Consider the following 15,527-nt stretch of genomic DNA (forward strand, 5'->3'; position numbering starts at 1 on the left):
AAGGCCCATTAAAACTGTGTGCAGTGCAACCAATTTTGTTTTTGTGGCTTGCTCAAGCAAAGCCCCGAAGCTGTGTGCTGACAGTGAACCCGAAGCGTAAAAAGAAGACAGGATTGATTCATGAATAATGGCACGGGTATAAGTGCACAATACAGTGTCTGATTCAATCAACAAATGCCTGTTTTTATATATTGTCATGAATATATTTCCACAAATATTTCTTTATACAATTAATCGTTTACAATTGTTCACGCACTGGTTCTTTTGTTTAGGAATACAGCAAATCATTTCACCTGTGACCTGGCAGGTTATATTATTGTTATTATCATCTGTAATGTTTCTACTTTGTCAGAAGAAGCTGTACCTGGACTTTATTAATTACTATAACTCTATTACTAATCAAATCTACAAATAAAGTTCATCAAATGGAAACACTGTTTTTATTGGAAGGGAAACGAAAGTAGGCTATAGGCCTATGTTTTTATTAGGACTTTGTAGAGTTATATAAAACATATCCTTGAATCTATCTAAACAAATAACTTTAGTTATTTTTTTTAAATGTATGCATTTCCATGAAGGATTCTTCATGCAATTAATCATTTACGATAGTTTATGCACTATTTATCAAGCATTTATAAATCAAGCATGTTGGCACACCTTGCAGGTTGATATTAATCTGATGCATATGCTAAAGGGGATACCTGACAATGTTCTCTAGCGCGTACTTATATGCTGAAAGGCCAGCAGGTTTTAGTGTTACCTTCTATTTTTTTGGTTGAGTTGGAGACGTGAATCCAATATATACTTTTTAACAAAAACTTTTCAACAAGTTAATAGGCTATTTATTGTATTTCAAAAGGGATATTGAATTATGATTGTTTGTCAACGCAACCAGAAATCAACATTTGAAGGTGTATCTTCTTGCTTGGATATTTCTATCTGTGCCACTGACTTAGTCTGGCTTTATTTCCAGTTGGTCTACAAATTAATAATGTATATGTTTGATTCACGTCTCCATCTCAACCGAAAATCAAAGATAAAGAATAGGATTAAATGAAATCAAACTTTAAATGAAATTCAAATAAAATGTAAATGATCTGTCGCATACACAGTTCAGCAGGTGTTATGACGGGTGCAGCGACATGCGTATGTTCCTAGTTCCTATCAATCAATACAGTAAATGTCAAACAAGCACACGATAATCAAAAATTCTAAAATAATCAAAAATGGTGTACAGCAGTAGATATATAAATAGTATGTAAACATTAAAGTAACTAGTGTTCAGTGACTATGTAGGGCAGCAGTCCCTTAGCTACAGTGTACAGTAGACTACTGGGTGGTAGCTGGATTGAACAGCGACTAAGGTTCAGGGCAGGGCACTGGGCGTAGGCCGGCTACTGCTGCCGGCTACTGCTGGGCGTAGGCCGGCTACTGCTGGGCGTAGGCCGGCTACTGCTGGCTATTAACAGTCTGACGACCTGTGGGTAGAAGCTGTTTATCGTGCTCTCAGTTCCAGATTTTATGCACCTGCACTGTCTCCTCCTAGATGGTAGTGGAGTGATCAGGCCATGACTGAGGTCCTCGATGATCTTCTTGGCCTTCCTGTGACACTGGGTGCTGTAGATGTCCTGGAGGGAAGGCAGTGTGCCCCCAATGGTGTGTTGGGTTGACCGCACCACCCTCTGGAGAGCCCAGCGATTGTCGTACCAGGCGGTGATACAGCCAGACAGGAGGTTCTTATTGGTGCATCTGTAGAAGTTTGTGAGGGTCTTAGGGGCTAAGCCAAATTTCTTCAGCCTTATGAGGTTGAAGGGGCGCCTTTACGCCTTCTTCACTACACTGTCAGTGTGAAGGGACCATTTCAGGTTCTTAGTGATGTGCACGCAGAAGAACTTGAAGCTTTTGACCCTCTCTGCTGCCATCGGTCTACGTTTTTTTGGTTTGGATAGATTTTTTATCTTCACAGTGGGAACAACATCCCCTATACACTTCCTGATGAACTCCGTCACCGTGTCAGTGTATACATCAATGTTATTCTCAGAGGCAACCCGGAACATATCCCAGTTCGCGTGATCAAAATAGTCTTGAAGTATGGATTCCGATTGGTCAGACCAGCGTTGAATAGACTTTAGCACGGTTAATTCCTGTTTGAGTTTCTGCCTATAGGAAGGGAGAATCTGAATGGATGATCTGATTTGCCAAAGGGAGGGCAGGAGAGGCCCTTGTAGCAATCCCAGAAGGATAAAGTAACAATGGTTGAGAGTTTTTAACGCGCGAATACTGCAGGCAAAGTGTTGATAAAACTTCGGTAGCGTTTTCCTCAGATTTGCTTTATTAAAGTCCCCAGCTACAATAAAAGCGGCCTCACAATATGCGGTTTCCGGTTTGCACAAAGTCCAGGGTAGTTATTTGAGAGCCGTCGTGGTATTGGCTTGAGGGGGAATATACAGTACACAGTTGTGACGATGACCTAAGATAATTCTCACAGGAGGTAATGCGGTCAGCATTTGATTGTGAGGTATTCTAGGTTGGGTGAACAAAAGGACTTCAGTTCCTGTACGTTACCACAATCACACCATGAGTAGTTAATCATGGAACATACCTCCGTCTTTCTTCTTCCCGGAGAGTTCTTTATTCCTATATGCACAATGTACTGAGAACCCAGCTGGCTGTATGGACGTGGACAGTATATCCGGAGAGAGCCACAAATCCGTGAAACAGAGTATGCTACAGTCCCTGATGTCTCTCTGGAAGGAGATCGTCGCCCTGAGCTCGTCTACTTTATTATCCAGAGACTGAACATAAGATAGCAATATAATAGGAAGCGAAGGATGATGTGCATGTCTCCTGAGTTGGACTAGAAGTCATAGGACCTAGAAGCAGAGCTGCCATATCTAAAAGTTCACTCCTAATACCTCTTCTCCGCCTGTGGTGTCTTGGAGCAGCGTCTGATATAAGTTCAATCTCCAAAGTATCCAATTCGAAATGCTGGTGAGTTACCGCTGCTCTGATATCCAAAAGTTATTTCTGGCTGTATGTAATAATGCAATACCTTTCTGGGCTAATAATGTGAGAAATAACACTATAGCTCTAATAAATACTGCAAAGCTCCTTAGGAGCCAAACAGGATGGCCATGTCTATCTGCTCCATCTTGTCCAGCCAGCTGGTCTGCGAATGCTCTGAGAACGCGGCTTGGGATACCGTCTGGACCGGAAGCCTTGCGAGGGTTAACACACTTAAATGTCTTACTCATGTTAGCAATTTATGTTATTCTTCAATAACACAAACTCCAAAGCAAATCAGGGGGAGGAAAATAGGTTTCTTCAAAGAGGACAAATCATACAGGGAAGTAGATGGTCATTCTCTCCTGTCCTCAGTTATGATCACTCAGTGATTCTCTCCTGTGGTTCTCTCCTGTGATTCTCTCCACAGAACAAAGGGACAGCATGTAGTTTTATAACCCAGCCCTAGTCTGTGGTTGACCAATTAGAATTCCTAGCAATAAAACTAGCCAATGGCCAAATAACAAGTATCCTATTTCAGAAGACCTATTCCTCCCATGTCTCTGAACCATTGATCAATATTTCCCTATTACAGAAAAAACACTATTTCCATTGATTGTTAGTTCTAGTCCTCTTGACCTCTCATCCTCTTGACCTCTCTGAGCTCTTGACCTCTCGTACTCTGTCTCTGTGTTGTGTATTTATCTTCGACATATTCTTACACTCACGTCGACCACGGAGATCGGGAGCACACGGTCCGCGTGAGCGGCGGGGGCCCATGTTTGATTTGATTTAGTCCTATTCTTTCGATTTTTGGTTGACATGGAGACGTGAATCCAACATATCAAATAATAATTTGGAGTCAAACTGGAATTAAAACCAGACTGAGTCAGTGGCACAGATGGAACTATCCAAGCAGAAAATACATCTATTTCAAACGTTGCTATTTGGTTGCATTGACAATCAAAATAAAATTCAATATCATTAAATAGCGTTGTATTTTAAATGAACCAGAGCTTGAAACCCTAGGCCTATTGTATTATCTATATTTAGTTGAATTCTGGGTTTAATTGAAACAATAGCTGTTGATGACTTTGCAACTTTCCAGACTCACATCAAACATCTCCAATCCAAAGTTAAATCTAGAATTGGCTTCCTATTTCGCAACAAAGCATCCTTCACTCATGCTGCCAAACATACCCTCGTAAAACTGACCATCCTACCGATCCTCGACTTCAGCGATGTCATTTACAAAATAGCCTCCAATACCCTACTCAATAAACTGGATGCAGTCTATCACAGTGCCATCCGTTTTGTCACCAAAGCCCCATGTACTACCCACCACTGCGACCTGTACGCTCTAGTTCGCTGGCCCTCGCTTCATACTCGTCGCCAAACCCACTTGCTCCAGGTCATCTACAAGACCCTGCTAGGTAAAGTCCCCCCTTATCTCAGCTCACTGGTCACCATAGCAGCACCCACCTGTAGCACGCGCTCCAGCAGGTATATCTCTCTGGTCACCCCCAAAGCCAATTCCTCCTTTGGCCGTCTCTCCTTCCAGTTCTCTGCTGCCAATGACTGGAACGAACTACACAAATCTCTGAAACTGGAAACACTTATCTCCCTCACTAGCTTTAAGCACCAGCTGTCAGAGCAGCTCACAGATCACTGCACCTGTACATAGCCCATCTATAATTTAGCCCAAACAACTACCTCTTCCCCTACTGTATTTATTTATTTATTTTGCTCCTTTGCACCCCATTATTTCTATTTCTACTTTGCACTTTCTTCCACTACAAATCTACTGCTCCAGTGTTTTACTTGCTGTATTGTATTTACTTTGCTGCTATAACAGCCTACACTCTTCTGGGAAGGCTTCCTACTAGATGTTGGAACATTGTTGCGGCGACTTGCTTCCATTCAGTCACAAGAGCATTAGTGAGGTCGGGCACTGATGTTGGGCGATTAGGTGTGGCTCGCAGTCGGCATTCCAATTCATCCCAAAGGTGTTCGATGGGGTTGAGGTCAGGGCTCTGTGCATGCCAGTCAAGTTCTTCCACACCAATCTCAACAAAACATTTCTGTATGGACCTCGCTTTGTGCATGGTGGCATTGTCATGCTGAAACAGGAAAGGGCCTTCCCCAAAAATTTTCCACAACGTTGGAAGCACAGAATTGTCTGGAATGTCATTGTATGCTGTAGCATTAAGATTTCCCTTCACTGGAACTGGAACTAGCCCAAACCATGAAAAAACAGCCCCAGACCATTATTCCTCCTAAACCAAACTTTACAGTTGGCATTATGCATTGGGGCAGGTAGCATTCCCCCAGGCATTTTTCCACTTCACAATAACCGCACTTTCAGGTCAGAAATTTTACAAAACTGACTTGTTGGAAAGGTGGCATTCTATGACGGTGCCATGTTGAAAGTCACTGATCTCCTCAGTAAGGCCATTCCACTGCCAATGTTTGTCTATGGAGATTGCATGGCTGTGCGCTCGATTTTATACTCCTGTCAGCAACAGTTGTGTCTGAAATAGCCCAATCCACTCATTTGAAGGGCTGTCCTCATACTTTTGTACATATAGTGTAGCATCATTGTTGATATATGTGTGATAAAATATGGTCAAATTTAATTTGCTATGTTTAACCTACCCTTTGGAATGACTCTGAAAGCAACAGTGAATCTATTTAGTTTTCAAGTGATCTATCCACATCATTCTCATGAAATTACATTGGCAATAGTCAGTGAAAAAAACAGCCGGGCTGGTTTAATACCCTAGATGGGAGGCCAAAGGGTAAGTGAATATATATCAATTCTCCAGAAGGAAGTGCTGGCAGCAACATTTTTATGATAATTTTATACTTTTGTTGCAACCTACAGTCAACAAATGTTTTTGGGTGAGCTGAGATTCATGGGTGTGTTGTGTATGCTGAATAATGGCATTTCTGTTGTTTTGCAGTGACGTCTCTGTAAGGCCTGAAACTGGACTAGGAAGTACAGTACTATGGGACGTGGCTACGGATCTTGACCCAAAATGGCCGCTGTGTGTTTTAATCCCTGCAGTCGCCTCAAAGGAAACAACTCATCGATATGCCTCTGTATCACTGACAGAACACACTAAGGATCAGCCTCATCACACTAAGGGTTGATTCTCTCAAGGTTATTCTCCTTAGTAGGAATACAGATGTTTCTTCTCTATTATCTGCAGCTCAGACTTGGATTTAAATGGTCTCCCATACTTCAGTGATTTCAATATCAGATCTCTATCACAGTCTACAGGATATTGTGTCACCTTCCTGACTAGAACGGGTGGTATATACATTGAATAGCCTATATCCATCATTGAACTGAAAACACCTCTGATGGTATTCCGAACCTAAAGGATCTCTCCCTCTAACCTCTAACCTCAACTGGCATAACCCTATAGCTCAACATCTTTTTTTCTACAATGAATCCCTTTAGTCTCCCTCAGTGTGTTCTTCTGCTTCTCAGTACTCTACTGGGCCTGTGTCAGGGCCTGGAGTTCAGGGGTTCTGAGGGCCAGTGGGCACGGTACCTCTGCTGGGACGCCAGCACCAGAAGTGACCTCACCTTCCAGTTCAAAACAGACGCGTCCGACGCCCTGATCCTTTACTTTGACGATGGCGGCTACTGTGACTTCCTGCTTCTCACCATAACGGAAGGGAAGCTCCAGCTTCGCTTCAGCATCGATTGCGCTGAGACCACGGTCACCTCTGACAAATCGGTCAACGACAGCTGCTGGCACTTTGCGATGGTCAGCCGACACAACCTCAGAACGGTCTTGGCCCTGGACGGGCAGACCAAGGCGGAGGATGTTCGACCAGAGCGCCAGTTCATGAAGATCGTCAGTGACCTGTTCCTCGGGGGCATACCCGGAGACATCAGGACCTCGGTCATCACCCTGCCGACGGTTAGAGAGCTGCCTCCGTTCAAAGGAGTTATCAAAGATCTGAATTACGGGAACAAGGTTCCCAAGCTGATCAACAGTCAGAAGGTACGTCTGGAGATGATGGGTCTCTGTACAGGGAACCCGTGTGAGAATGGAGGCTCCTGCTCCGTGGCTGATGGAGAACCCTACTGCGACTGCTCCAAAACGGGATATACAGGAAGGACCTGCAGCCAAGGTAAGATGATTCTGTCTTACCAACCAATTTATGTTACTAATTGTAGATAAGTAACTATAAATCTGTGTAACGATACATTATGTACACTGTATTTATATTGAAATATCTTCATATTATCTCAAAGGTTTTTGTTACATTGTTCGTTCCATGTGGAAAGAACACACTCCCACAATTATGTGTTTTTGCATTTATAATTTACGAGACACAGATTCACTGTTATAGAATGCAGGACTTCTCTGTGTGGGTGGTTCCTCTTTCACAGTTGATTTAAAATGGAATGTTTGTTGTATGTGGGCGTTATATCGGAAGTGGTATGCGAGGAAATACCGTCTCCTCTTTCTATTATTACTTTTAGGAGAAATCTGTACAGGGATGCAGTATTGTTTGATAAGAGTCATATTACAAAGTTCAGATCTTTCTCTTCCCATCCAAATATTTGTTTTACAGGGACCATAAGGGTACAAAATAGTTTGAATAATAAGTAACAGCTTTATCTTCCTTCCTCTGGACACTTAGGCTATCTCTGCTATGTATCTTATTGAGATGTGTTACTCTGACAAGGCTCATAGTAAATTCCTATTTCAGTTCATGCCTTTAGTTCTGCCTTTATTATGAGACAAAGGAAACTAACGCATCTCTAGATGACACCACATGTTCTTCTTCTCTTTCATCTGGGTTTTATGGGTATAGAGAACCAGTGTGATTTTGATTGACTGCTGACTCACTTCCTGTTCCTGCCTGGTTAGGTCACTTCCTGGCTGGTTAGGTCAGAGTGACACGGTCGAAAGACAACACAACTATCTTGAAACAGGATGGAATGAATGCACACTGAATACTCCTCCATTGTTGTTCACTACCTTAGACTGAAGCTTTTTATTCCCCTGTTGGGTTCTTTTAGATATTAGTTACTACACTCCACTGCTATGCTTATCATTCCAAAACACAACATACTAATGGCAGTAATAATGCAGGGTGCTACGGTATACATCTTAGAATTGTTTAGAACAGTCTACAACATGTCCGCTGTACTGTGGTCAGACTCAGTGACTGGACACTGTACAACATGTCCTCAGCACTGTGGTCAGACTCAGTGACTGGACATTATCCTTTGGCCTGGTTCTATTCTCTCTCTGCCTCTTTCTAACAATGAAGAGAGGAGAAGAGATCCATCCAGTCGTTTGAGAGCTTCTCTCTGGCCGTGGGGGCGATGACATCCTTGTGCTAAAACAACCTATATTGAAGAGGTTACTTGTGATTCAGGACAACAGTTGAATAGAGGGCCATGTCGTCGCCCCAGGACAGAGTTTATAATTCACAACACAGCAGCCCTATTATGGAGAGGACAAATGCCACTAGACAGGATCACGGCACTCTGCTGCGGCCTTAGCTAGACTGGCCCCTTGGTGTCCAGCTCACACACAGCAGTCCAGGCTATTTCTCTCTCTAGCTCTCTCTCTTTCTCTGGTCTCTCTCTCTATTTCTTCCTCTCTCTCTATCTCTCTGTATCGCTCTCTCTCTATCTCCCTCTATATGTCTCTCTCTCTCTGTGTCTGTCTCTGTGCCACTCTTAGCTGATGTGGCTGCTTGTTGATTACACCATGGATACTCTGAAGCATAATTGGGAGGATAATGTGAGCAGAAATGGCGGGACAAATACCACACTAAATTCAAACTGACATCAGCAATCGACAACGTCTTACAGGGAGGTTTTTGTTGCCACAGTGTGTCTACAACAACACTTACTGCTAAAGCTTTGCTGTTGTTTTTATGTACTGTTTGTTGTACAGTACAGACAGCGTATTTTTCCAACATTGCCAATAATTCCCATCAGCATTAGAGACGCAACTGTTCTTTCTGTGTAGTGTTACGCTGATTGAGGCTGATGATGCAGCATCATGTGTTACACTAATGAGTAATGGGGCAATCTGTCAGACCTGTGCGTGTTCACTGTGTGTGTGTGTGTTGTGTGTGTGTGTGTGTGTGTGTGTGTGTGTGTGTGTGTGTGTGTGTGTGTGTGTGTGTGTGTGTGTGTGTGTGTGTGTGTGTGTGTTCACTTTGCGTGTGTGTTTGCATGTGGAAGGCAAGCCGAAGCCGTACACATACACACACACACACAGAAATGCACACACATGCACACACACACACTCACACACAGATAGCTACAGTTTGCTAGCCTAGAGGTGGCTGGGTCAGGCTTCACACGGCAGGCAGATGGCTGGTCCCACTAGGCCTTAGAAGCATTTAGCTGCTAGACTGGGATGGGCTATATGTCCACTCAGTTTTCACTGTTGTTCATTTAGATCCCATTTATTTAAACCTAGCCTACTTAAGGCTATGTGTACCGCAATTCAGCTTTTAACTGTGGATGTGAACACTAAATGGACTAAATTAAAGTAAGAGCACAGGGTGACTGAGTTAGCTTAGCCTAGCCTATCTTAAATATCAGCATAATCCTCAGAGTCATCTCAGCCCTTCATGGTGACTGGGTTAGCTTAGCCTAGCCTATCTTAAATATCAGCATAATCCTCAGAGTCATCTCAGCCCTTCATGGTGACTGGGTTAGCTTAGCCTAGCCTATCTTAAATATCAGCATAATCCTCAGAGTCATCTCAGCCCTTCATGGTGACTGGGTTAGCTTAGCCTAGCCTATCTTAAATATCAGCATAATCCTCAGAGTCATCTCAGCCCTTCATGGTGACTGGGTTAGCTTAGCCTAGCCTATCTTAAATATCAGCATAATCCTCAGAGTCATCTCAGCCCTTCATGATGATTGGGTTAGCTTAGCCTAGCTTACACATGAGCAACATTCTCAGCATCATCCCAGCCCTCAGCCCTTCATGATGACTGGGTTAGCCTAAACCTAGTTGAAACATCACAGATGAATTGGGTTAGCTTAGCTAGCATCGCAGCCTTCAGCACCCAGACATGATCTCAGGCCCCACAAGATGAAACAACATCAACATTATTACATTACATCAGAACCATCATCAGCCCCACGTGATGACTTATTTAGCCTAGCCTTAGCTAGCTGGAACATAATCATTATCAGCGACCATCATCATCCCAGCCCTTATCCTGCCCATGTCCTCACAAGGGCAGGTAGCCTAGTGAGCGTTGGGCCATTAACCGAAAGGTTGCCGGTTCGAATCCCCCAGCTAACTTGGTAAAACAATCATTGATGTGCCCTTGAGCAAGGCACTTAACCCTAATTACTCCTATAAGTTGCTCTGGATAAGAGTGGCTACCAAATGACTTAAATGTAGATAAAAGCTCAGCCTCACACAGGGTGACTGGGTTAGCGTTAGCCTAGCTGAAACGTTATGATCATCCCTGCCCACAGCTCCATCAGAGCTCAGCCCTAAACACAGCCCTCCAGCAGATGAAGACGATCGACAGTTGGCCATAAAACACATGCTCAGTCTGTCTGCCCATGTGGCTAAGTACGTCTGTGTGTCAGGGTATTGGAATCAGGCACTGTTTTCTCGCCGCTCTGCTGCTTGGTGAACTGGTGTTATAATCAGTCAAGACTATGTCAAAAATGGCATTTCCTCTGTAGTGCGCTTCTCCTGACCAGGGTGTCAAGGGGGAAAGGGAGATACCTTGTCAGTTGCGCAACTCAATGCATTCAACTGAAATGTGTCTTCCGCATTTAACCCAACCCCTCTGAATCAGAGAGGTGCGGGGGGCTGCCTTAATCGATGTCATTGGGGAGCAGTTGTTGTTTAACTGCTTTGTAGGCTTCTGTAATGTAGATAAACTGATCCCCATTCTCTCATCACACTTCTCACACTTCCTCTTTTTTTAATGAGCCTCGTTTTGCTTCAAATCTGCATGTCGTTGCCTGAGAAAACACTAGTAATTGAAGGCTTGTAAAATCTTAAACAAGTGCTGAAACGATTCCTGCAAGCTTAGCTTTGGGGATTAATAAACATACATGGAAAAATGACAGTTTCAATAATATTACTATGAAAATAGGTCAGGGGGGAAAGAGGGAGGACTTGTGTGTGTGTGTTTGTGTGTGCGTGCATTCACATGTTTCGTGTGTGTGCGTGTTTGTGCTTGTGTATGTGTGCTTGTGTCTGTGTATGTGTGTCTTTGCATGTGCCTAATTCCAACACAGTCAGAGCTCAGAGGGCACTTGTGTCTGGGTCCAAGCCTGAAAGTGATGTTAGGATTTGCACGGGCTGGGATGGAGGATGGTGATGCATGCTGTGGCTGGTCAAATGGAGCAGGAAAAGGATTACACGGAAACCACATGTTCTTCTATCTGCCGTCCATTGTTTTGTTCTGGACACTGCAGCCAGTCACATGACAGAAAGGAGGAAAGCTTTATCTGTATTTGTATTCCAACCTTCTCCCCTCCATCTCCCCTCCTTTTCCCCCTCCCACCCTTCTCCCATCTCCCTTCCTTCTCCCATCTCCCTCCCTTCTCCCCTCCATCTCCCCATCCTTCTCCCCCTCCCACCCTTCTCACATCTCCCTTCCTTCTCCCATCTCCCTCCCTTCTCCCCTCCATCTCCCCCTTCTCCCATCTCCCTCCCTTCTCCCCTCCATCTCCCCCTTCTCCCATCTCCCACCCTTCTCCCCTCCATCTCCCACCCTTCTCCCATCTCCCTTCCTATTCCCATCTCCCCTCCATCTCCCCCTTCTCCCATCTCCCCTCTCCCTCACTTCTCCCCTCCCATTTTTTAAAGCTGAATGAAATATGTAAATAAACACTAATATACCTTGATTAGATAAGTATTCACCCCCCTGAGTCAATACATGTTAGAAACACATTTGGCAGTGATTACAGCTGTGAGTCTTCTTGGGTAAGTCTAAGAGCTTTGCACACCTGGACTGTGAAATATTTGCCCATTATTGTTTTCAGAATTCTTCAATCTCTGTCAAGGTATTGGGAATCATGGCTGGCTAGACAGCAATTTTCAAGTCAATACTGTAACGACCACTCAGGAACATTCACTGTCTTCTTGGTAAGCAACTCTGGTGTATATTTGGCTGTGTATTGTAGGTTATTGTCCTGCTGAAAGGTGGAATCCTTTTCCATTGTCTGGTGTAAAGCAGACTGAACCAGGTTTTCCTATGGAATTGTGCCTGTGCTTAGCTCCATCCTATTTCTTTTTTTCCTGAAAAACTCCACAGTTTTTGCCTATGTCAAGCATACCCATCCCACGATGCAGCCAACACAATGCTTGAAAACAAGGCTGCAGTTACTCAGTGATGTGTTATGTTGAATTTGCCCCAAACATAAGGCTTTGCATTTAGGCCATTTTTGCAGCATTTAGTTCCTTGCATACATGGTAAATGTTATTAAAATATATATATATGTATATTATATGTATATATTAAATATGCTTTCATTCTTCTTTTTGCTATGTCATTTAGGTAATTGTTGTGGAGTCATTACAATGTTGTTGATCCATCCTCAGTTTTCTCCCATCACAGCCATTGAACTCTGTAGCTGTTTTAAAATCACCAATGGAAGACATCCCAGAGCAGTTTCCTTCCTGTCCTGCAGCTCAGTTCAGAATGATGTGTCTGTGTGGTTTAATACGTCATACACAGCATAATTATTAACTTGACCATGCTTAAAGGCCCAGTGCAGTCAAAAATGTGATTTCCTGTGTTTTATTTATATTTCCACACTATGAGGTTGGAAAAATACTGTGAAATTGTGAAAACTATGATAATTCCCTTTTAATATAAGAGCTGTGTGAAATGACCCTGAAATGTCAGCCTGTTTTGATGAGATAGAGTTTTGGCCTACCTGACATCACTAGGCGGTAAATTAGTTGATAGACCAAAAAGAAAGTGAGTTCCAAACCTCTCTGCAGTAAACCTTTGTAGAATTTTCTTTTCACTTTGACATTACGGAGTATATTGTATAGATCAATGACCAAAAAAACTAAACAATAGAATCTATTTCAATCCCATTTTGTAATGCATAAAAATTGAACAAACCCAACTGCGTTAAAATCCCCACTGTAGCTACAGCTATCAGCGCAACATAGAATGAAACCTTTTCCCACACGTTTAGTGGGACTTCACGGCCTTTGTGCAGATAACACGATTGAGTGGCCATTTTGAGAGCATGCCCTTCATTTCAAGGTAAAAAAATATTATTAAAAAAACCTGTCCCTCATTTTAACCTGTTACTTGAACTGAACTCTCATTTTAATATGGTGGAACTATTCCTTTAAAAATAAAATATTATAGTCATTAAACATCAAATAGTCAAAGCATAGTTTAAAAGCAGGTTTCTGGTTCTACTATTATTGGCCATTTTCTGGTGTATGGTGGTGGGAAACTGAGCGGGTCAATCATAACATGTCAACTCTGTTAACCATAGATAGACAGGCTAGAACATTTTTTACAATTCATATTCTTCTAACGAGGCGATTCATAGCTGATTTAAGATGAAGTCGTCAAAACCCCTGTTACGGTCAACCCTGTTACTTTAATAGGCATTTAATATAGTATTTCAATTTTTTTATGTATCCTCTTGAGATGGGAAACTTTTTTATGAAGTTGAACATGTGCTCTTTATGACAATGTAAAAATGTTGTGAAATTAAGCATTTTTTTTCCTTCTCAAAAAGTTGCAGTACTCAAAATGCACCTAATTGGTGGAACGACCCAGTTATCACCATCTTCCCACACGTTGGTTGGGTTTGATTTGAATGGCCTCCAGTGCATCTGGCTGGCCAGAGATCAAACCACGGCAGCTAGCGGTAATTGCTTTGAGTCAAATTAATATCTGATATGGCATATTAGCCTGCCACTTTAAACGTCTAATACAGTCCTTTTTAATTAAGATCTGTTTAATTTCCTCCTACTACTTGTTGCTCTCAGGGGCTGATTAAAGGAATTTGTCGGCGTTTAGCTTTTACAACCATTCCAGCTACACACAATCACACACACAAGTGCGTGCGCGCACACACACCGACACATACACACACACACACACACACACACACACACACACACACACACACACACACACACACACACACACTCAGCACCAGCCGGCCAGGGTTAAGATGTCTTGTGATTATGCAGAGATAGCCATGGACAGCTGCAATATATATATAGCCATAAGAGAATACATGGCTTCCTGTTGCGAAGTTACTTCATTTGTGTAAATTCAATTTGTTACTGCGCTTTTTTTCCATGACGCTCTACAGTTAGTAATATATATTTTACACATTTTATGTAGGTTTAATATCCACTGTTGGGTCCTCTGGGTGTTGAGTTGTAGGTTTTATTCACCAGTCTGATCCCTTGATGGAGTAAACAGTGTGCATTCCTATAAGCCAATGAGAAGCCAGAGGAGGTGTTGAAGTTGGTGTGTGGAGAGGATTTGAGTCGGCAGTGAAGTCTGGGGGTTGGTGGAGGGGCGAGGGGGGGGGGGGTTGACTAGATAATGGGTCCAGGGGGTTTTGAGAGAGCCACAAACCTCACAGCATCATAAATCCACATCAGGCCCTCTAAGGCAACTGAGATTTGTGTATCTTAACTCTAACTAGTGTATATGGGAACACTGTGGTGTACATGATGCGTAATATTATGTCTCTACTGGAATATATTCAACTATGTGAAAGAGTTGTTTTGAGTAATTGATGATTTATAATGTACAATCTGGTTCCCTGAAATGATAGGAAGGATGCTCCTTTCTCCACATGGTTCTAAATGTTATTTTAAAACAAGCATGTACAGGGTCACATCTAGTCCTTCACATGGTCACGGAGAAGTAAGGCTTTAGTTGTTGTGTTAGATATTTCTTTTGCGTGATTGACACCATGCAAGCCAAAGCAGTGTGACGGTAACGCTAGATATCTCTGTGCCTTTTCTTTCCCCGACCCTGCTAACTTTTCATCAGCCGTTCAGAGGAAACCAGGTGAGTTCTGTTCTGAGGACAAGGGTCAGTAGTTAAAGGACACATTTTCAGATGGAGTTTATTTATGACAGATACTAGCCTTTAGGCTATATGTAGTAAATACGAATGTAAGACATATATCCATATAAATAATTAACTGAAATTGCAAATAGAAACTGTTATATCAATAGGCCCATAGAAATCAATATGATCAATATTTTAGCAGCGTAGTGGTACTTGATGCTTCTGCCAGTTTTATTGTAAACATTAAGCTTTTCCATGCAGACAGCCATGCCGAAAGCTTTGTTTTTGGTGTTGATAACCATGCTTTGCCTTATAGCAAAGTGTGCCTAATCACACTATAACAGCTGTGTTGGTGTGATGGTGTCCTTATACTCTATCTCTCCATCTATCCTTCTTCTCCCTCAAGGCTTCTCACATCTGAAGGCATCTGAGTCAGGTACGCTCTCTTCTTTTCTCTCTTTTTCACTCATGCCATC

General features: G+C 42.7%; 1 protein-coding gene across 3 annotated transcripts in view; it reads left to right on the forward strand.

Annotated features, from left to right (window-relative positions):
- nrxn3b (neurexin 3b) overlaps positions 1-15,527 on the forward strand; it is a 547,141-nt gene that overhangs the window by 35,489 nt on the left and 496,125 nt on the right. For 2 of the 3 annotated variants that reach the window (XM_029706324.1, XM_029706494.1), the window contains 3 exons: positions 5,967-7,152; positions 15,031-15,048; positions 15,458-15,487. In XM_029706324.1, the coding sequence (XP_029562184.1) occupies positions 6,456-7,152; positions 15,031-15,048; positions 15,458-15,487 (745 nt within the window). In that variant the 5' untranslated portion in view covers positions 5,967-6,455. The remainder of the gene's footprint in view (positions 1-5,966; positions 7,153-15,030; positions 15,049-15,457; positions 15,488-15,527) is intronic. The other variant, XM_029706412.1, reaches the window with a different exon arrangement.

Source organism: Salmo trutta, chromosome 1 (assembly GCF_901001165.1).
Source record: "Salmo trutta chromosome 1, fSalTru1.1, whole genome shotgun sequence".
NCBI classification, from domain to species: Eukaryota; Metazoa; Chordata; class Actinopteri; order Salmoniformes; family Salmonidae; genus Salmo; species Salmo trutta.